The 24,031-nt window shown below is 35.8% G+C and overlaps 1 protein-coding gene across 1 annotated transcript in view; it reads left to right on the top strand.

The window, feature by feature from the left end:
- The window catches only part of LOC150095047 (cytokine receptor-like factor 3), an 87,784-nt gene that overhangs the window by 27,521 nt on the left and 36,232 nt on the right, over nt 1-24,031 (top strand). The window contains exons 5-6 of the mRNA XM_090411472.1: nt 21,713-21,890; nt 21,986-22,238. Of these exons, the coding sequence (XP_090267598.1) occupies nt 21,713-21,890; nt 21,986-22,238 (431 nt within the window). The remainder of the gene's footprint in view (nt 1-21,712; nt 21,891-21,985; nt 22,239-24,031) is intronic.

Below are 24,031 nucleotides of genomic sequence, written 5' to 3' on the forward strand. Positions count from 1 at the left end.
GATGGCCGGAAACTTACAATCAAAAGAAAGAGGAGAACAAAAGGCGTACCGAACTTGAAACTTAAGATGAAAGACTCGGAGCGATTCTTTGGGGATTGCCAAACTTCATGCGAGGTCTCAGAGGAAGCCTAATAAAAAGGGACTGAAGCAAGCAGAAGGGGTCCGGGTTCCAGAATTGCTGTCAGAAAGGAGGCGGCCGCCTGGTCCAGAGTTTCCGTCAGAAATACTGCCCGGATCCACTTTGCTTGAGAGAGGAGTTTCCCACTTCCAGAAAGGAGCTTCTCGGTTCGATACGTTGCTAGAGAGAGACTACTTTTAGGCTGCAGACAAGGTTTCAAATTGCCGAAAGGAAGAATTCCAATTGCCGGAGGAAAGTTTCCAGGCCAGGTTAATATCAGACATTCACCAGTGTGTTGTGTTTTCATTACAATTTGATGCAAACGACTTCACTGATATTGCTCAGTTAATGGTATTTCAAGATTATTCAAGTAAAGAAGAGCTTTTGAAAATTATACCATTATTGGGAAGGACTAGGGAAGAAGACATTTTTTCTGCATTTGATGAATTTGTGAAACAACACAAACTTCTGCTTTTTAAACCTGTGTCTATTACTACTGATGGTGCTCCTGCAATGATAGGTAATAAATCGGGCTTCATTTCATTATGTAAAAACGATGACAAATATCCAGATTTTTTAACGTACCACTGTATTATTCACCAACAAGTACTGTGTAGTAACAGATTAAACACAAAAGATGTTTTGGATGTTACATTTAAAATTGTAAATTCTGTTCGAGGAAAAGCCCTGCAATGGCGGTTATTTAAATTACAGGCAGATGATGATAGAGAACTTTTGTTGTACAATAATGTTCGCTGGATCAGCAGAAGTCAGTTTTTAGAAAAATTTCTTGTATTAATTAACGATATAAAAATATTTTCTTGATGAAAAAGGAGATATTATCCACAATTGAGTGATAAAAGATGGTTGTTACACTTATCATTTTTAGTAGATTTTTGTACGAAATTAAGCAATTTAAATTTAAATTTAAATTTAGGGTGCTTAAGGGTCAAAGCTGTATAACTGAGAGGAGACCTCCACATACCCTTTAAAGGAATGCGGAGAACCGACCAGGGCTTCTGGCCTAATGTCCAATCCTCACCTTCTCGTGGTGCACCCTGTTGGGTATCTACTTTGATACTGAACGAACGAGGATGGGCTGGCAATTTGGGATTTAGCTGACCAAATTGTATTCTTATTGGTTAAACCAAAATAAAAAAAAATGATGGTACAACATGACAAAATTTCATGCCGGCTGGGGCGTTGCCTGGTTGAACAAGGCCCCCATTGTTTTCGCCAGGGAACCAGGGCGAACAGCGAAAAGTCAGCTACTGGAACAAATCTGAAAACAAACCCCAATTCAACATCACCAGAGTTAAAGATCGGTACTATCAATGTAAGAAGCCTGAATGGCAAAGAAATGGAGCTAGCTGAGGAATTAGATAAGTACCAGATCGACATAATAGGGGTGACTGAAACAAAAAAGACCAAAACTGGTGAGATCTTTCTGAGCAATAAATACAAAATGTTATATTCAGGCAATGACAATCAAGGAAAAGAAGGAGTAGCCATAGTATTCAACACAAAATACGAGGCTAATCTTCTTGAATGGCAATCAGTCTCAAGTAGAGTAATGTGGGCAAATATGATAATGGGGAACTGGACAATGAGACTTATTTGTGCCTATGGTCCCACAGAAGGTTCTACTAAGGTAGAAGTGGAGAAATTTTTTGACGCTTTAGAAAAAGCAACTGACACAATGAAAAAGGAAAAGTTGGTCCTTGTTGGGGATCTAAATAGCAGAGTAGGAAATGATTGTGAGACATACAAAAATATTTTGGGAAAATTTGGAGAAAAGAGCAAAGCTAATAATAATGGCAAATATCTGTTGGATTTCTGCTCAGGACATGGACTGGTTATTACTAACACCATGTTCCAACATAAAAATGTGCACAAATTCACATGGAGAGAAGAGGCTAGGAATAAGAAAAGTCTCATTGAAAATGTTATTGTTAATAGTGATGTTTTCTCCCTGGTGCAGGACACCAGAGTGTATAGAGGATTTAAAATTGGAAGTGATCACTATTAGTCTTGAGCAGGATAAAATTGAATTTCATATTGAAAAGAATAACATGTAAGAAAGTTTTAAAGCGATTAAAAGTTGAGCAGCTCTCAGATGTGAACTGTAGACTAAAATACAGAAAGATTATTGAAAAGAAAATGAAAGAGTTTGAGAACAGGAATCAAACGTTAGAGATTCAGTGGCAAACTCTGAAGAAAACATTGATTGATTCTGCCAGAGAGGCATGTTGTGAGGTTGTGTGCAAGGATAAAAAAATCAGAACTCCCTGGTGAACACAGGAAGTTAAAGAGGCAGTGAAGGAAAAGAAGAAAGCATATCAAAAGTTCCTGGCAAATAAGTCACCTTTTACTCTCACAGAATACAGAGACAAATGTAAGAAAGCTAAACAGTGTGTAAAACTAGCTAAACAAAAGTCATGGGAGGACTTTGGCAAGAATATAGAAAATAAATATCAAGAAGGTGGGAAAATATTCTGGAGGTTGTTGAAGAAGCTTAGGAATGGAGGAAAGAGTGCTGTAAAAGGAGTTAGAGATGATAAAGGTGAAATGAAAACAGGAGAAAAAGATATCCTTGAAGTATGGAGTAATTACTTTGAAAAACTGCTAAATGAAACAAGCAGTGATGACAGCACAGTGATAAAAAAAAAACACTGACCAGGCATGCAGTCAGGAATACATATCCATACTTGAAGTAGAAAAAGCCATCAAAGGCTTGAAATGTGGAAAGGCAGCAGGAGTAGATGATATTCGACCTGAAATGCTCAAGTATGGAGGTATAAAAGTCTTACAGTGGCTGCACTGCATAGTTCAGAAAGCCTGGACAGAGGGACGAATTCCCGATGATTAGAGTAGAGCTCTCATAGTACCCATATATAAAAAGGGAAATAAAACTGAATGTGAGAATTACAGAGGTATTTCCCTACTGAGTGTTCCTGGCAAGATCTATGCAAGTATACTTGAGAAACGGTTGAGAAGAATTGTGGAAGAAAAGCTTGGTGAAGAACAAGCTGGATTCAGGCCAAATAGAGGCTGTCAGGATCAGATCTTCACTTTACGACAAATAGTCGAGAAAGCATGGGAATATAACAAAGATCTGTATCTAAGTTTTGTCGATCTGGAAAAGGCATATGACAAGGTGCCAAGAGAGAAGCTATTCAATACACTGCAGTTAATATGGTGTCGATGGGGCATTATATCAAGCAATACTTAGTCTTTATTTGAGTTGTAAGTCAGCAGTTAGAATTGAAGGAAGTACAGGAAGATGGTTTAATGTTAAATCTGGTGTGAGACAAGGATGTACATTATCCCCTCTGTTATTCATTATCTATATGGATCACATTATGAAAGAAAGTGGTATTAAACCTGATATCAAAATTGGAGATGTTAATGTCAGCTCTTTGCTTTATGCGGATGATGTTATACTTCTAAATAAATCTGCTACAAGTCTGCAAGATTCTCTGACTAAATTGAATAGCTGTTGTAATAGGTATGGTATGAAGGTCAGCAATAAAAAGACAAAGACAATGAAAATAGGCAGAATCATTGGAAATGTCAACTGCGTTGTGAATGGAGAACCTGTGGAACAAGTAAAACATTTCAGCTACTTAGGCACGATTTTTACTGAAGATGGTAAATTAAATATAGAAATAGACAACAGAATCGGCAAAGCTGGTATGGTGGGAAGTCATTTGAATAAATTCATATGGAATAAGAGAGAAATTAGTCGGAACACTAAATTAGCTGTGTACAAGACAGTGTTGAAACCAGTTTTAACTTATGGATCTGAGAGCTGGGTCAGAAGTAAAACACTTGACCAAAGACTAGAGACCACAGATATGAGAGTCCTGAGAAAGATTATAGGCATGAACAGATGGCATCAATGGCAATATCATATTAAAAACAAGGATATTAGGAAAGAACTTGACATTGTCAGTATCCAGGAATGCGTTAGCAGAGCTAATCTTAGGTGGTATGGTCACTTAAACAGAATGGGCGAGGAAAGATTAGCAAAACAAGTGTTCTCTGCCAGGTTGGCAGTAAAACGACCGAGAGGAAGACCAAGATATAGGTGGATTGATACGGTACAAAATGCTTTAGACGATAGAAATATAAGATCTGATAATGTTGGAGTCTTGACAAGTAACAGACTGATTTGGAGGAAAATTGTAGATAGGAAATTAATAATGATGTAATTTTTTTTCATGTAGTACTATCATATCCTGTACACCCCTTAAGGGTACATGGCAGGAATTTGATAATGATGATGACTTTCTTTTGCTGGGGAGATGTTCCATGCTCTGGCATTCCATTTCCAGATCAAAATGAAAACAAATTTAATTTCCATCTTCTAAAAATTGTATACCTAAGTAATGTTTGAAATGTTTTACTTGTTCTATAGGTTCTCCATTCATAATGCAGTTGATTCATAATTTTCAATACTTCTGCCAGAGCAGAAGCATTGAAACATAGGAGAAGCATTGAAACTCAAATAAAGACTAAGTATTGCTTGATATAATGCTCCATTGATGCCATACAATTGTAGTGCTTTGAATAGCTTTTCTCTTCTTTTTTCTTTTTTTCTCTATGCCTTTTCAGATGTGTGCAGCACAGACCTCGAATAAATCTTGCTATTATGCAAATCTCTTTCTAAGATTAATCTGGCCATTTTGTTTCCGACACAAGCTGTACATAGTAGCTTAATGGTTATTCATTTGTCACTAGGCAACAATTTGCTTAGCTTTCACCACATTTTCATTTCTGTGCAGAAACTGGCTGTCCACAACATGATTAATCCTACAGGGACTCCTACCCCTCTTTAAACATTAAAAACCAGTGGAACACCTGTGCATGGCTCAGATTGTCATCACTGTAAACTTTCAGTCTTGGTATGCAGCAGTTTTCTAATTTACAGTAAAACTTTGTCACTGCTCTTTGCTCCATGATGCAACTTCTGACATGCTGCACTCACACACTATTAGTTCAACAGTTGCCACATGAAAACTGCTTCATCACCCGACTCGAAAGTTGTACCTGCAATTTCAGCACACTTTAGCTGTCAAAACTATAAACACTTTTGTTACTTTTATTCAAAGGACTGTCCTAGAAAAAAAAAAATCAGTCTCATTATTTAACGGGCATACTGTGTATAATACGTATTATGTTGTGTATTAATAGAGTACTCATTCGATGTGTAATTCTTTAATAAATTTTCTTAATATTAATTTTTAATTAGTTAATTTGGTTCAATAGCAAGTAATTTTACAACAAACAAGTACCTGAGGGATTTCCAGGTTCAGTTAGTGTTGTTGTTAGGATAAATAATAAATGGGAGGGGGAAAGGAACCTGCTCTAGGGACCTAACCTGATACTTTTTCAAGCCACTTCAGTTTTTTGCTAAGCAGGATAGTGATCTCACGCTAAACGATGAAAATTTATATTCACAAATATTCATATTGCAGTGAGATTTGAATTCACAACTTGCAGGTTGGAAAGCAAAGATTGTCTACTCAGCCAACTAAATTTGGTAGAATTTAGAATTATCTGAATATTTATGGAATTCCAACTCATTGTTGGATTAGTCACAATGCCTATTGTAGTTCTTCTTAAACTTGTTTTATTGATATTGCACTCACTAGTCCCTCAATCAACCCATTCCATTCATTTCCCACTCTGAGCAAAAAAAAAAAAAAAAAATCTACTCTTTTAATCCCTGCTAACCACTGTCAGGGATGACTCCCCGTGTTCTCTCTTCTCCCGCCTTGCATTGATAAGTTTCAATACTACATGTATTGAAACTTATCTACATCTGTCTTAGAAAATCCTTTTAAGTGCATATAAAAATATATAAGATATATAAAAAGAGGATATGAAATTTCTTTTGTATTCTCTTTTCTAATTTATCAACCAAATTTTGCAGTCCAATTCAATGTTATTGTTCACATTTCATTTTATTATCATTATTATTTATGCAATATGTCCAGGGAGTCCAAAGACTCATCAAGGGAGGATGCCTTGATGACGCTTTGGATTCCACCACTCAATCCACCAACTACAGCTACACCAACACCATCTACCACCCACCACCATCACTAGTATTTTCACAGACAATCACAAACATCCATGCCCACGGCAGGACTCGAACCTACAGCCTTTTGGCTGGAGAGCAAATATGCCAACCAGGCCAGCTATGTCTTCTCTGACAAGAAGAATGAAGCAAGAAAACTGTTTCTGTACTGTATCTTGCTTACCTTTCTCAAAATTTTCTCCACCACTTTCTTTTTACAAAGCCCATTTGATCAAATATGAGCAGCATAGTCCAGATGCATTCATATTAAGACCATATAAAGAGAAACACATGTTTTTATATGTCCTACTAGTAAATGATCCTCTGATCACATGCCTATCTTTTTGTGCTTTTTTGCGCACTTTCACAGTATGTTTCCTGAATTTCACGTATTGAATTTCATTTTGGTTTCTTGCAGTGTAGTCCAAATCTACATGATATACATCTTGCAAATTCCTCAATCCAGACATTGAATATTGAACTAGTAACCTTTATCCATTACTCAGTGTCAGGCTCTTCAAGGCTTCCTGCAGGATTTCTGTGTTACCTTTATTTACTAGTGTTCATCAGCACAGAACTGAATACCCTTCCCATTCATCAAAGTTATCTCCAGCAGCATGAACATGCAAATTAAACAGCATGCAGAGTTCTGTGTACTCTGTGACAAATCACTGGCCATTTGTCACAGACATAGCCCATTTGTCTTTGTCACTAGTAATGTCTGTCCTAATTAATGATATCTTTCAAAGTTCAGTATCATGATGTAACTATTTACTTTATCCATTTTACTTTCTTCATTATAGACAGTGAATAAATTTCTATAGCCTCCCCTCCCCTTTCACAAAGACTCTCCCTTCATTAATAAAATATATTCCTGACCAACTATTTTTGAATTCTGGTCTTAACTAACTTTTCTGGTATCTTAACTACTACTCCTGAGATACTAACTGGTATTTATAATTTGTCATGGTGTCTTGAAGCTTCCTTAGGTCCACTCCTTGGGATCCTGTCAATACTGAGATTTCAAAGAGACCCAGTCATAGTTTCTGCTGATTATCTCACACTTTAAAAATAAATTAATAAATAAAATAAGAGAATCAGCATTGTAGTATATGGGAGAACCCGTTTAATCCTATTGTTGTACTCTCATTAAGATTAGGCCCTTGACATGTTTGCATAATTTTAGTCTTACTTCAGGAAAGATCTCACAGGAATGGAAAGAATGTATGATAATCCCATTTACTGGGAAAATAGGATTACACAAAGGTGGTGCAAAGACTGATGTGTCTATTGACCTATCAGTATCTCTGGAATGATGGTGAAGATTTTAGAGAAGTAAGTAAGAATTCATATATAGAAATGGATGGACAAAGAAGCTATACTTTCCAAGGAACAGCATGGGTTTATTAAAGGGAGGTCATGTCTGAGCTTGCTCATATTTTATGTTATGGCAGGTTTTGATAAAGGGAATGGATATGCTGTGATACTGTTGCACTTTGCTAAGGCTTTGATAGGATACCACATGAAAGGCTGTTGCATAAACTGGAGAATATGAGATTGGAATGTAAATGTTGGCTTTGATAAGTGAGTGGCCACTGGACAGGTATCAGAGAGTAGTATATTGAAGAGTGTGTGTGGGGGAAGTGAATCTGTCAAGTTTAAGAAGTAGTAGTAATAGTGTATTCCAGGGTTCAGTCCTTGGGCCATTGTTTGGGCCACTAATGAGTCGGGATGTGTAATATAACAGCCTCACCCTGTTAAGTCACCTCTACATTCCTATGGTGTGGCCTGTTTCCATAAAAGAGGCTCTGGCAAAGCCAGTTAATATTCCTGCACAAAGGGATACCGTTCTAGTCAGAGGAAATGTCAACTAGACCAGCGATTCCCAAACTGTGGGCCGTAAGTTTTGTTGAGTGAGGCCTATGAAATAATGAAAACAAATTTAAAATGTTTTAAGACTAAGTAGTTGTTTTTTTTTTAATCTTAAAAGAAACACTGAAAAAAAAAAACAGAGGCAAAAGGCTTCACTCCAGCGATGCAAAATTATTCAAATTAAGTGGATATTGAATCCAACATTATTTCAAAGCCGAATAGAGAAGCTACAAGAGTTTCGTGCTGAATATAAAAACTATAAAAGTTTCGGCAGATCCAAGCGGTAAGTGAACCTTTCATGACGGGCAGAGCTTACTCCACCTTTACTACGAGTTACCTCTGTCATGAAGGGTTCGCTTACACTTGGATCTGCAGAAACTTTTATCATTTCTATATTCAGCATGAAACTCTTGTAGTTTCTCTATTCGGCTTTGAAATAATGTTGGATTCAATATCCACGTAATTGGATTAAAAGAAACATATTTACATTTTATTATTTATTTTTTGTTATTTTTTATATTTTAATGATCGCACATTATATTTTGATGATTGCACAAATTTGTGAACCAACACTAATGTGCGAAAAAAATCACACGTTGGTGTTGTTTCACAAATTTTGCTTAATGAATATTAGTAAATATATGCTTATTCATAAGTTTCATTTCAAAGGTATTGATAAGAAGCACAAATTTCAAAGGTCTTGATAAGAAGCACAAAGCCTTGAATATAAATTGTATTGAATATAAATATTATAATAATATATGCCTTTATTATGATTTTTTTTCAATGGGGGGGGGCGTGACATATTTTAATTTTTCCAAAGGGGACCTTTACATCCAGAAGTTTGGGAGGCACTGAACTAGACGACCATCATGTGGTGAAATAATATCATCTACTTTATTTGAGGTCTGAAGTGGCATATGCCATATTTGGTGTCAGAGTAGGGATTCTGGTTTTCCCCCTTCCTTCTCATCTGTGCAGTATGAATGATACCCTTCAGGGCCATGAGAAATATACTTAGAAACACATAACCTGCTCCATTTCGAGAGTACATCAGTTAAAATGGTAGTGCTGTGGGCTGGTCACCAGTTAGTGCCATGGACCTAAACCTGTCAGTAATGAGTCAAGAGGCTTCCTCTTCAACTGATGCATAATCCAGCTGCCAGATCATGCCTGGAGAGGGAGTCCTAGTAGTGGTATGTGGGGGCACTGTTGGGATCACGTCTTGACACAGAGACTGATTTCTCTCTGTAATGGATGTTATGTCCAAGAGCATCTTCTGTTGCTACACGCCATCACTATATGCTTCCATCTAATTATAATTAAACTTATGAAGACTTGCAAACAATGACAGTGATACTGCAACAAAAGTGAATCTCCCTCATAAACTAATTGCATCAAAAAAAAAGTTACAACATACAAACTAAGCCAGAATCTCTTCTTTAAAAACTCACTTTCACCACATCCCCTTTACTAACATCCATGGCATTAACACAAAGTTAAATGACATTTACCATCACCTTCAGTCTACCAGACATCTTATTCCTCACAAAAAAAAAAAAAACTCAGATTGCATCTACTACTATTGTCCACCTCCAATGTCCGAACTACCCACTTCATAACTCTTTTTGCCATGAGGTTGACACCTGTGCTCTTGCGATATACAACATAGCCCACCAGAGAATGGCTAATTTAGAATCCCCTGCTTTTGACCTGCTCTGATTCAAGGTTTTTATTTGTTGCAATTACTGGTGTCCAGGCACTGATAACCACTCAGACCTCTTTACATTCCTTTCCATGAAACTTCACCATATGTAATCCAGCTATTGAAATAGTGAGGTAATCTTCCTGGGCCATTTCACTGTGCACAATTCCAACTGGCTTCCCTTTTTCAACACCACCAATCAAGTCGGATGAGAAACAGAAATCTTTGCTATAAATAATGACCTAACACAAATCGTACATCTACCTACTCAAATTCCTGATAACCCTCTTCACCTCCAAATACTCTTGATCTCTTTTTGACCAGTTCTCCTTCTAGATACACCATAGAGGTCACCTGGGTAACTCAGACCATAATCTTGTACAAGTTCTCTCTCTCTCTCGCACAGAATGCCCCTCTCCAACTACTCTTGCACCATAAAGAAGCCATTTGGAATGACCTCTGGAATTTTTACTTTTCCTTTCTCTGGTCTAACTATTCCACTCATCTGACCCTAATACCTGCTGCAAATAAATCACAGAAATTATCCTCATTGGCATGATGGTCTTCATTTCCCCATTCAACTCGTAATCCTCATCCACTTTCCATAGCCTTGGTTCAACCAAAAGTATATCAAAGCAGTTGTAAGAAAAAAAATTCAGCTTGCTGCATGTGGCTCACATCAAGAACTCTAGCTTCATGCTCTGCTTCAAAGGACAGTACATATGCAGATCAGTCATCAGCAGATCCAAATTATACTTTATAAAGACCAGTAGCAGAAGATTTGCTTCTTATCCAAATGGAGGCTGTGCCTTCTAGTCCCTTGCTAAGGCCATTGGACACAACTTCTGCTTATTTGCCCCCCCCCCCCCCACCTCTCCGAGACAGAGAGGGGAAGGTGGGAGTGATACCATTCTAATGGTATTAATGTTACTTCCTCCCAAAGATAAAGCTGACTTCCTGGAATCACTTTTTTCATTGAACTCCTGCATAGATGACAAGGGAGATTACCTCCTATCATAACAGAATCCAAATGCGTCCCTTAATTTTTCAGCAAAAAGACATTGGAAAACTACTAAATAACTTTGACACTAAAGTCTTCTGGCATTTCTCCAATTATTCTCAAACATTGTGTCCCAGAACTCACACCCATCCTACATAGTCTCTACATTCTATTATATACATAACTGGTATTTATTTCAGTGAATGGAAGAAATCTCATATCCTATTACAAAAATGCTGATAGAAGTCTGCCTCAAACTAGAAACCAATTGGCATCACCTCTGTCTTCCAAAATAAACGATAAATTCATCAATAGCCAACTCCTTCACTCCTTAGAGGCCCACCAATTACTCAACAACCACCAGGAAGAATTCTGCCATTCAGGATTCACAGATGACCTTGTAGCTTACATCACCCACCACTGAACAAAAGCATTTGACTGTGTGTGTGTGTGTGTGTGTGTGTGTGGCACTGAGGTAAGCTAAACAAATTGTCAATTTTTGGTTTCTATGCCACCCTCTGTAATTGGGTAGCTAGCTTTCTCTTGTCTCCCTCTCTTTGAGCTTCACCACCAGTGCTGGAATACCTCAAGGCTCTATCCTATCATCTGCTCGTTCTCCTGTACATAAATGACTTATTCACTATCACTACTGATCTTATCCACAGCTCTTTAGATGATAGTACTCTCAAGTCATCTTATTCATTTGACAAACTATGCAGTACTCTGGCATCCCAGGTTACAAGATCATATACATACTATCCTTCAGTGGGGCGAAGAAAACCTTCTCATTTTCAATGCCACCAAAACACAGTCTTACCTTTTTTCTCTTGCAAAAGAGATCTGATCTCACCTACACTTACCCTCGGTAATACACAAATCACCAGACAAGATCAGATCTGTCTGCTTGGACTAATGTTTACTTCCAATTTCTCCTGGCATAAACACATTAATAGCCTTCTCAGCATTGAAAACATCTTTCATTCAAGATCCAACCAATTCTTAACTATATGCAAATCCCAAATCTGCTCATGCTTAGAATACTGCTCATATGTTTGGTGGTGCACCTAAAACTTCCCTTAAAATCATTGATTCTGTCTAGAGTTCTTCTCTTCCTCTTTTATTCTATCCAGCTCTGTTCTCTGACCTCTGGAACAACCTTCTTCGTGAATTATTCCCAAACTTTCTCCTGCAGCTCTTCAAATAATAATAAAATAAATAAATAAAAACATCAGTAAACATTTATCTCAGTCCTCATCTTCACCCCCATACATTGTACTTGATGTGCTTATAGGGCTTTTGACCTCTCATGCATAGGATCAATAAAAGGATATTGAAAAAGGGCCTTGACAGGGAATCAATTTGTTTGTTGATGGTGCAAAGAGAGGCAATGTAGTCATATGCTACTGAGCATTTACAGGGTGATTTGAATAGGCTGTACATGTGGGCAATGAAAATGACTATTAATTCAATGTTAGTAAGTGTAAAGTTATGCACATTGGCATGATGAGATTTCCATTGCCATATTATATTGATGTGATTAGCCTTGGAGTAACTTACGAGGCTAGTGATCTTGGAGTTATGGTGGATAGAGATTTGAAGGTTGGAGATTACATAACAAAAATTGCAAATACAACTCGCAGGATAATTGCAGTGTTGAAACAAACACTAACATGTAAGGATATGGAAGTCATTTTGCCTCTTTGCAAGGCCTTGATACGACTGCACCCAGTCTTCTGTGCAGATTTTTTCTTGGGTTCCAAAGGAATAAAGAAGCTGTGGAAAGACTACAAAGAAGAGTTCAAAGATGATATTAGGATTATTACATGTAGATTATGGAGACACATTCAGAGTATGTAGGCTGCAGACATTTGCGGACAGTAGGAAGAGGGACAATATGATAGGAATATATAAACTTTTGATAGGGTGTTTATAGAATATCAGTTGATAAAATTTTTCATTATATGGTAGGTGAGGAGTGGACAAGGTGGAATCTGTGGAAGTTAAGTTTGTGTGCAGTTAAGAAAGGGGCAAGAGCTAAATTTTTCCCTTACAGAATGGTGAGCAAGTGGAACAGTTTGCCTGTTGAAGTAATGAGTGTGAATGAGTTTAAGAGAAGATATGACAGCTTGGTTGGATGATGTATGGCCTCAATGAATCCTCAACTCCCTGGAGGTCTAATAATAATATTTTGCAATATTCTGAGCAGCTCCAGTTCATCTCCATTCTTACATTTCTTCCCATCATATTAATCAGTGTATTATCTCTATGTGGATAAAACATCTTGTCATTGTGATCACTCAGTAATTACTTTTTTTTCTGCTCTCACCTTCTTAGTTTGTATTCATTAAAGATATCTTGTTATGGTCATGTTTCTTTATTTTTCACATACCAAGAGGGTGTTTTGGAGAGCATGGGGGGTGTGTTTTGACATGGGAAAAATAAATTTGGAAACCCGGGTTTTGTGTTAATAATATATATATATTTGGAAACCCGGGTTTCCAAATTTATTTTTCCCAAATTAATGTGTGTGTGTGTGTGTGTGTGTGTGTGTGTATATGTATGTGACGTGAGGAGCTGAAGGATCTTCCTCAGCCATGGCCAAGTTAGCCAGTCTTGGGCATGGACAGCAGGGTTTTTTCCCAGTCAGTTTATTCTGGGGTTTTTCATCCCGCAAAGCAGGCAAACTGGCCTTGAGAACTCAACACTACAGGCCATAGGATACACCGAGGCATAAGGCTGACCACCTTATCCTGTAAACGGAGTGAGGTCCAATGATCAATGGACTCTCGACACCGCAAGGTAAAAGAGGGTATAAGGAAGATGAGATATATATATATATATATATATATGCTATTGTGTTTAGGGGCACATATTGGGGGGGGGGGGAAGGAGAGGGTGTACTTATGGGGAAACTGGGGCAGGGGAGAGCGTTAACGGGGTGTGGACTGTTTCGGTTGACTGACCATCATCTGAACATTTTCGGAATGAGTGTAGGGCTATGTCAAGACTGGAAGTCGAATCTGCCAAATAAGGGTGTTTGTTGTTGCTAAATGGCTGGAGGCGTGGCTTAATTTGTAAGTTCTGGATAGTCCAACATTCAGAAATTAGGTAGGGGTGGTGGACGTTGATTGAATTTTCATCGCATTTTATGGCAATAGTTTCGGATATTCTAAGCATTGTTTCATTGTCTTGTTTGTCTATGATTATGGCCTTGTCGATTTGGGGGATATGTTTCAGTTCAAGAGCATGAGCTGCAATTTCTGTTTTCCCTGTAGTCTGTGTTTTATTTTTCTGTACCATAAGTTGCCAAGAGGAAAGAAGGGGAAAAAACAAAAAAAAAAACAATAAAAATACATAACACTGTATGGTGCAAAAGAAACAATATATGGAATGGTATGTATTTTATACAGTAGAAGGACATAGGAATAGTTTGTAGTGGAAAATTTGCTCTAGTGAATTTATTATAATGGTATTTGCTATAGTGAGAGTTGACTGTACTTAGGTTGCAAGTTGCTAGTTAGTTGAAAGATTTACAAGAAATTAGTTTAATGTTAAATTGGATATAAGAATGTATTCTCAATTGGAACGTAAGAAAGAAAAGTGATGGTAAAGTGAGCGCAAAAATAGGAAGTGTTGAATTGAATTATTTCCTCTGTGCTATATAGCTTTTGCTAGTGTGTTATAAAGACTTTTCAGCAAGATAATGTGCATTTAAGTCATGATATAATGACCTTGGTTGCTTCATCTGTAATTTTGTCCAAACCAGTAGGTTGTAGTATAGTCATCTCTCACTATAGCAAATGCCACTATCACAGTATCTCTCACTATAACATATTGCTGAAAAGTCTTGCCCAGAGTCTCCATAGGTATAATGCTGCATTCAAAGAAATTCATTATAATAATCCATTTCTCTTTAGTCTCTACAGGTTTGAGTAAATACAGTCAGTTCTCAATGTAGCATTCTCTTCATTCATCATTCCTTCCTCTGTCTTGTGGAATAGTTTCTTCTAGCCTCTAGAAACCAAGGAAATTTAGTCTGCAGTTATTCAAAAGAATGTAAACTCCTGGCTTGCCCATTATATACTACTGTAAAAATCTCCCATAATCATATGTTTGTTTTTTATCATTATCATATGTACTAAATATAAATTTCCTAAATAGGAATAAGTTTTGTTATGTGATAGTGTGCATTTTTTTTTTTTTTTTAAATTTGTATTTAATAGTACAATTGTATATGTTAGTATCACTAGATACTGCCATGGCATAACAAAGGAAATTGATTTTATATATATATATATATATATATATATATATATATATATATATATATATATATATATATATATATATATATATATATATATAAGTTGTAAATTTGCTCATTGTATTTTGTAATCCTTAGTGATTTACATAGAAATAACATTGCACGTATATTATTGTATGTTTGTAGTAGTGTTCTTATGCTATACACTATTACGACAAGTGCTGTAATAATGGCAGCTGTTTTGTCACTAGAGTTTTGCTTTGAATTTCAGTAGAGGGCATTCATGTTAGTAGTGAGTTAATAGTGAGCTTTCACTGGGGGTGATGGAAATACTAGCAAGCAACCAATTATACAAAAAGGGAAGATCTGTAAAGAAAGAAAAAAAAAGCTACTGAGTTAAGTTCTGTGATCTCAGAAGAGCATTTTTAAATGCATCTCTATATACTCTTCAGTGAGGAACTTCACAGTATAATGACAGTATAAGGACAGTATAATGTATCAAGCCTTCATATATTAGTGAGAATATTATGTGCTTAATGAGAGGCAAGAAATATATTCCATGGAGCAAAATGGAATCTGCTGTAAAGTTCTTTTGATTGGAAGTGTCCTTACAACTGCTCAGTTAAATGTGCTCCTATTGTCATAGCAATTATCTTGCCTACTTCAGAAAAGTGAAGCAAAGATGTGTTTAAGGAAGCTTGCTTACTTCAAGATACATGCAAGTATATTAGTCAAGTGAGATCTTCACCTTCTTTTATTGTGAGAGTAGGAATTTCAAAGGTGAGACAGGATGAATGACTATGTAAGTAGAAACTTTAAAAAAAGAAACAGATGATGAAAAGCACAGGAAATTTCTGTATAGTCAAAAGAAACAAAGAACTGCCTGGCTGTTCTAATTCTAGAATGGTCAGGCAGTTATCCTCTATATTTAATCAGAATTTAAGAGTTAGATATATAGAATATTAAAATTTACTGATTGCAATTCTATAGAGAATATGAATGACAGATCTTCTGTGAAAGAGAGAGAGAGAGAGATTATTAAATATACGTAATTTTATCTATTGTATATATTTATGTTTACAATAAATAGTTTCATTTTTTATATATTTGAGCCTCATTCTTTGGATAAACACATGTCGATTTTGAAGTCAATGCACCATCATTAGCACTAATCTGAAATATTTTAACCAACTACTAAACAAGAAAAATAAAAATTATATATAAATATTGTTATATGCAAAATTATATTGCCCTCCCTGCAAAATTATATGAAATATAATTTTGCAGGGAGGGCAAATTAAATATGAGATTGAGCAGGTTTCAAAAAATAAGGTAACAGCTTGTGATAGAGATTGGTTGGTCATCTTACAGGAGAGTACTTTGAGGCCAATCTAAGTATAGAGACCTGAAAGGTTACCAAAACACAAGTGTTTTAGTAACCTGTTTAATTATCTAGTCACTTTATCTCATTTTCTTATTACAAAATTCAGGTGCCCATTCTCTTTCACCCTTCTATCCCTAGATCAGGCCTCTGATATTCTAATCCCTAATGAGTTTCAGCATTTCTAATTCGTCATACCTAGGCATCCCCCTGGTATAAATGCTAGGTATTCCAGACTACACAGAACAACTCTTTGAATTCAGGTCACCTATTATGTCACACTTATCTGATCACTATGTCCTTAGACCAGTTTGTCAGTCTATAAGTTGAAAATCCAAAGTTACCTGGGAGGGGAATCCCTTCCTCTCCATATATTTAGTTTAAAAAAAAAGAAAAAAAAAAGTCCTTTTATTCCAAGATGAAGTTCCTTGCACATTGGCAAGATTTGAATCTAGATCTTTTCCATTACCAAAATGTACACGTCATATCATCCATTTGACTGCATTTTGACCTATCATGCATATGGTTATGTGTATGATAGGTTAAAACACATACCTTGCAAGGGGAAATAACAAGTTGAATGGTAGGTTAAGCAGTATTTGCATTTTCTTTTATCATGCAACAGAGATAACATCAGTGAGACGACTGGAAACAGTCATATAAAGAGGTGCATAACATGATCTGATTTTTGAACAAGGAAGGTGTTGTGTTAGCAGGAATTCATTGCTACTTGGCATAAGTATATAAAGCAAGCATCATAGAAACAGGCTTGTATTTGGTTTGTTCTTTAATAGATTTTTTTCCTTGCAGGATAGATGGCTCACTGCACTGGTAGGTGAGACAAATGTATAAATATCCTTGGTGATTTGATTGTCATACACATTTATGTTGGAATAAAGTCCATCAAATAAGAGTGACCGAGAGCTAGTTGAATACATTTTATATGCATACATAGACAAATAATCTGAAATGATAAACTAGCAATATACAGGTATCCGTTGATCATCATCATCATCAAATTCCTGCCATGTACCCTCAAGGGGTGTACAGGATATGACAGTACTACATGAAAAAATTACATCATTACTAACTTCCTATCTACAATTTTCCTCCAAATCAGTCTGTTACTTGTCAAGACTCCAACATTATCAGATCTTATATTTCTATCGTCTAAGGCACTTTGTACCGTATCAATCCACCTATATCTTGGTCTTCCTCTGGGTCGTTTTCCTGCCAACCTGGCAGAGAACACTTGTTTTGCTAATCTTTCCTCTCCCATTCTATTTAAGTGACCATACCACCTGAGATTAGCTCTGCTAACGCATTCCTGGATGCTGACAATGTCAAGTTCTTTCCTGATATCCTCATTTTTAATATGATATTGCCATTGATGCCATCTGTTCATGCCTCTAATCTTTCTCAGGACTCTCATATCTGCGGACTCTAGTCTTTGGTCAAGTGTTTTACTTCTGACCCAGCTCTCAGATCCATAAGTTAAAATTGGTTTGAACACAGTCTTGTATACAGCTAATTTAGTGTTCCGACTAATTTCTTTCTTATTCCATATGAATTTATTCAATTGACTTCCCACGATACCAGCTTTGCTGATTCTGTTGTCTATTTCTATATTTAGTTTACCATCTTCAGTAAAAATTGTGCCTAAGTAGCTGAAATGTTTTACTTGTTCCACAGGTTCTCCATTCACAACACAGTTGACATTTTCAATGATTCTGCCTATTTTCATTGTCTTTGTCTTTTTATTGCTGACCTTCATACCATATCTATTACAACAGCTATTCAATTTAGTCAAAGAATCTTGCAGACTTGAAGCGGATTTATTTAGAAGTATAACATCATCCGCATAAAGCAAAGAGCTGACATTAACATCTCCAATTTTGATATCAGGTTTAATACCACATTCCTTCATAATGTGATCCATATAGATAATGAATAACAGAGGGGATAATGTACATCCTTGTCTCACACCAGATTTAACATTAAACCATCTTCCTGTACTTCCTTCAATTCTAACTGCTGACTCACAACTCAAATAAAGACTAAGTATTGCTTGATATAATGCCCCATTGACACCATATAACTGCAGCGTATTGAATAGCTTCTCTCTTGGCACCTTGTCATATATCCCTTGATATATGAGGTTAATTAATCCTTGATGGACGCCGCATATATTCAAAATATCAAAATCACATTATTCAATGTTAAGAATTAATGGGAATAATTATAATTAATCCTGCAAAATATAAAAATTTAAACATCATTTATTTTTTAAGGTGACATGTATTTATGTATTTTATTTATACATATTTGTTACATAAAAGCTTATCTAAATATTTATTTTTTTTATAAAAAAAAAAGTTATCTAACGTAAATTGAACATTGGTAGCTTTTTTTCTCCTCCATGATTTTGTAATAACAATCAATTTGTTTATCTAAACCGTGACTAATTCATGCTTCTCTCTACATTTGGATCTATCTCTAGTATAAGTTCTTTTGCCTTCTCAGTTGTCCTAAACAATTCAAGTTCTTTGATAGTGATTTCTTTAGATACATCTTCCATTTCTTCAGTTTCCTTTTTTTCTTCCTCTTTGTATGCCTGTTGATGTTAGATTCTAAGAAGATCTTCGTTACTCAGGTCTTTCGAATGTGATTCAAATAATTTCCGAATATTTTCTGAATCGATATTCTCAAAGCCAAGAGCACTTCCAATCAAAACAATAATATCGATAACTTTGTTGACGGGATTAATAGAACTACCAAAATTATTTGCAGATTCAGGCAAAAGATTCTTCCAGGCTGCTCTCATACAGTTTGCTGTCACTTCTTTCCAAGACTCGTGAATGTTTATAACTGCTTGTTTAATATCGTATTTTTTCCAAAATTTCTCTAGAGTGATTGGATCGTCTCCAGTTGTAGCTTGAATTGCCTGGGCGAAAGTTCTTCTAATATAGTAAGCCTTGAATGCCGCTCTGTGGTCCATAGACTGTATCAAAGATGTCGTATTCAGTGGTAAAAATACAACCTGCACATTACTATTTAAATCATTAAGTGAGGTGGGATATCCAGGGGCATTATCCAATACTAAAATAACTTTGAACGTTAAATTATTTTCATTGCAGTATTTTTCAACTGCAGGACAAAAATGCGAAGTGAACCATTCTTCAAACAACTGTTTGGTAAGCCATGCCTTTTTATTTGAGTCCCATATTACTGGAAGGGATTGTTTGTTACAGCCTTTAAAATCCCTTGGGTTCATTGTTCGATAAATTAGCATTGACTTTAATTTAAAATCACCTTCAGCATTACCTCCAAGTAAAAGTGTTAAGCGATCTTTGGATGCTTTATAACCAGGTGTGGTTCGTTCTTTTCTTTGCTAAAAATGTTTTTGTTGGCATTTTCTTCCAAAACAAGCTAGTTTCGTCTACGTTGAATATTTGACGATCGTTGTACCCATTTTTTTCGATTATTTTCTTTAATTCAACTGGATATCTGCCTGCAACATCTTTATCAGCACTTGCTGCTTCGGCTGTTAATTTTACAATTTCCTGGATCGAGATTTGAAATTTTCTAACCACTCTTTGCTTGCAGAAAATGTTGCAGTCACATCTTTATTTGTTTTCTTTAAGTGTAGAAAAAAGGCTTAAAGCCTTGAGCCTAAGATTATTGCTGTCAATGGGAATAACCTTCTGATTACAATCTTCTAGCCAAAGAAATAGTAAATCTTCCATTTTGATCATTAATGGGCTTCTGTTCTCAGTACATTGTATACTCAAAGATGCAGATGCCACTTTGCCTTGTTTGCAGTACTCAATCGCTTTATTTAAAATGGCTCGTATAGTTGATTCACCAAATCCTAGAGCTCTTCCGATGTTTGCTTTGTTTTCTCCATTATCAAACCTTTTAATAATGTCAATTTTAGTATCCAAAGTGATAAGTTTTTGTTTATTACACTTTTCCGAGGCCATGGTTACGAAGGGTAATGCTTTACATAATTTGAAAATTACGTGATATGCAGATAGGCCGTAAGCGTACACTGTAATACATACACATATATACGTCTGTACGCACCATGCTCTGCTGATAAATTGAAGCACTGAGAGTGAGTTACTAATGTTGGAGCACGACTCGTACCACATGATCTGATTGGTTTCATTGACCAAGTCTAACGCTTCACTTATTTTCAAACTTTTTGGGCCGCACTAATCAAATTTGAACCTGCATATATCAAGTTTATGGTCACAATTTTTTGTGCACTAATCAAAGCCACATATATCAAGGGATACCTGTACTTGCTGTTTAAACTAATTTTAACACGTAGGTTTGAGTTAGAAATAAAAACATTGATCAAAGATTAGAAGTGAGGATTTTGAGGGAAACTGGGAAAGTGGAAAATTATGGCATTAATGGCAGAACAGTATTAAAAATGAAGAAAGGGCCTTAATATTCAAGAATATTTAAGCCAAACTAATTAAAAAAAAAAAAAAAAAAAATTCATATTTATTTAAATAGAACAGAAAATGAACAAGAATTTTATGCAAAAATGGAAAGGAAAAGATTCTAAGGATAATAATGAGTTTTTAATGTATTTGTGACATAACATAAATTATTACACATATTCGTAAGAATAAGGAAGAATTTTTATTATTACAAATATTTTGGCCAGAAAGTGGCCCATCATAAAAATATAATGCTGCGACATTCAATCATTTTATTTAATTTTTGTATTTCAAATCGTTTTAATTTTAACTTTAATATGGTCTCATTTTATTTTGTAACCACTGTATGGTAGTGCATATTTAGGTGACATTCTTTGTTCTAGCTTCACCTTGTGATTATGTTGGCACGCTGATGATGGCTCATCAATTTCTTGCAATTTTAAAAATATTTATTCTTGTGAATACATGTCTAATAATCTGTGATAGGTATAGATTGATATAGTTAGAACTTCCAAAATCCATCTAGAACTAGTTGAAGTTAACTATAGCTTACTGATTAAAGAAACATTAATCAGCTGAAAGATTCTGCAGTTTATATGTTAGAGAGCAAGTGCACATAATTCTGTGCTAATCTAATGTATAACAATTATTCCAGTTATTATTGGTGACATTTTTCTGATAATTTTAGGATAAAAGTATTGGATTTTCTGTATTCCTGAAATGGATGTCTTCATGTTTCATATTTTATTGATGACAAAAATGTAGTATTTTTGATGATTCAATAGATAAATGAATTACTGTAAATGGAAATTTAAAGTGTGCCTTTATTTTAGTATACCAGAAGTTCCAGATGTCACCCGTGTTCCCAATATCTCTGTTCACTTTGGTAGTAACTTTCTTTCTCAGTTAAATGTTGCAGCAGAAGCTCATGGCAAAGTTTCAGCTTTTAGCCATGTAAAAATTATAGGAGTGGAAGAGAGGCCTGGAGGGCTTGTAATTACATGGACGGAGGTAAGCAATTGGTAATGTGAAATTAATTTCAAGTAGTTGCTATTTTGATTTTTCATTATTTTGTAATGTGCAGTAAATAAACCTTCGTGTACCAGGCTGAAGAAGATGATGGATGCCAGGAGATTCAACTGTACCGACTTCAGGGTTGCCATGGAGATGTCCATAAAAATCCACAACTTACAACTTCTTTTGATGATGTCTACAAAGGACCTGAATGCAGTTTTCATATGCGTGACTTGCGTGCAAATGATCCATATTCATTCCGTGTTTCTTATTGCAATAGTGAGGATAGTGAATGGCAGCCATGGTCTTTACCATATGTTGCTACAACAACGTTACCTCACTATGGTGAGTGATGGTTAGCCATTCATATTTTGAATAAGTTTGAAAATATAAACATAACTACTATTTTATGAATCACATGTTTAATAGGTTATGTGAATTATTATATAATATTTGTCTGTTTATACTAAAATTTGAAGATTGCCCATTTCATGATTGTTCTGGTTTTGCAGATATCACCTAGAGCAAACAGTACTTCACACATCTTACTTAATCAGAAATTATTAAACTATGTTCATGCAGAGTGAAAAAAAATAAACAGCTTATATATAACAAATGGTAAAACGAAATTACAAAACAGAGAAGATACTACATACCTTTTTAGGTATTATTGGTAACCATATCATCCAATGCCTGATAATGCTTGCATATTTAGTCAGACTGCCAGTTTGTAATGACTTGATAGTGTCATTGAGATTGCTACATAGGTGATGCTTTGAAGGTTAGCAGCATACACACACACATTGCTGGCAGTGTTTACAGTGCTTCCAGAACAGAACCTGTGATTTGTCATCTTCTTTTTATGGGACACTGCACCTCCATACACTACTTGTTGGCTTCTATTAGTCAACTAGCCTTGTAACTAAGCTACCAAATGAGTTGACTGTCCATCAGTATCCTTCCCAGTTTCAACAGCAGCTTATCATGTAATACTCGATTAAATGATTGAGCAAAATCACTATATAAGCATTTCCCTTGTCCAGTACGCTAGGCACTCTATTATAAAATGTAGCCAGGTTACTAAAGCATGACCTCCCTTTAACAAATCCATGCTGCTCTCTGGAAAGATTTCCATTCTCGTCAATCCAGGTTTGTATTGTCTCTAACTAGCCTTTAGCGTCCTCAACACCTTCACCACTACACTTGATATACACACTAACCTTTAGTTCGACACTACTGACTTGGATTCTCCTTTATGCAATGCCACTGTTTTTCCTTCTTTCCACTCTTCTGAACTGTTCCTGTTGCCAGACTTCTGTTGAACAACCAAGCTACATGCATTGCCAGCTCTTTTGTACATTCCCTTAATATATGTGGTGATATGCCATCCAATCCCACTGCCTTATTAACATCAGGGTTACTTAATATTCTAAGCATTTCCCATTCTCGAATTGTCAGTTTTCTGTCCTTTTTTGCTATTGCTATTGAACATTACTCTTAACCCCATGCATGTTGATAACACTAACGAAATGTTAATTTGAACATTTCCACCATATCTTCAGCAGATGTGACGTGTGTTTCATTTTCAGCAATTAAAGTCAGTCTTCCATATTCACCCTTTCTTCAGCTATGTGTTTTTTTCTACTGTTAACATAACTATAGAATTCTCTAGGGTTTTGCTTTACTGCTGCAGCCAGTCCCTTTTCATATGCCAATTTCTCTCTCCTGACTACACTTATCACCTTCCTAACTTGCACCTTATACTCCTCATGCTGTTGATGGGTACACTGTTCTTTATATCTCCTCCATAATATTCTCTTTCTCAGAAGTTCATGCATAATTCATGATTCATACATTTCACTCCTACATCCTTTGAACCTTAGGATTACAATCACATTGCCATAAGTAATTGATTCCAGACCAAATCCCAGGCATTACTGATTTCTCTCCCTTTCAACTGATCAAGCCACTGCACATCACCAATCTGTTTCCTTAATTTATTATAGTTCCCTGCTCTGTAATTCCACACATCTTGTTCTATGATCACTTTCCCCAATTGGTGGTGTCATGTTGACATCTTCTGTCATCACTGTATGAAATGGTATTGTTAAATCTAACACTTGAATCCCGTGTGTTGT

Source organism: Typopeltis vanoorti, chromosome 21 (genome assembly GCF_054136105.1).
Source record: "Typopeltis vanoorti isolate ZY-2024b chromosome 21, IOZ_Tvanoo_1.0, whole genome shotgun sequence".
Lineage (NCBI taxonomy): Eukaryota > Metazoa > Arthropoda > Arachnida > Uropygi > Thelyphonidae > Typopeltis > Typopeltis vanoorti.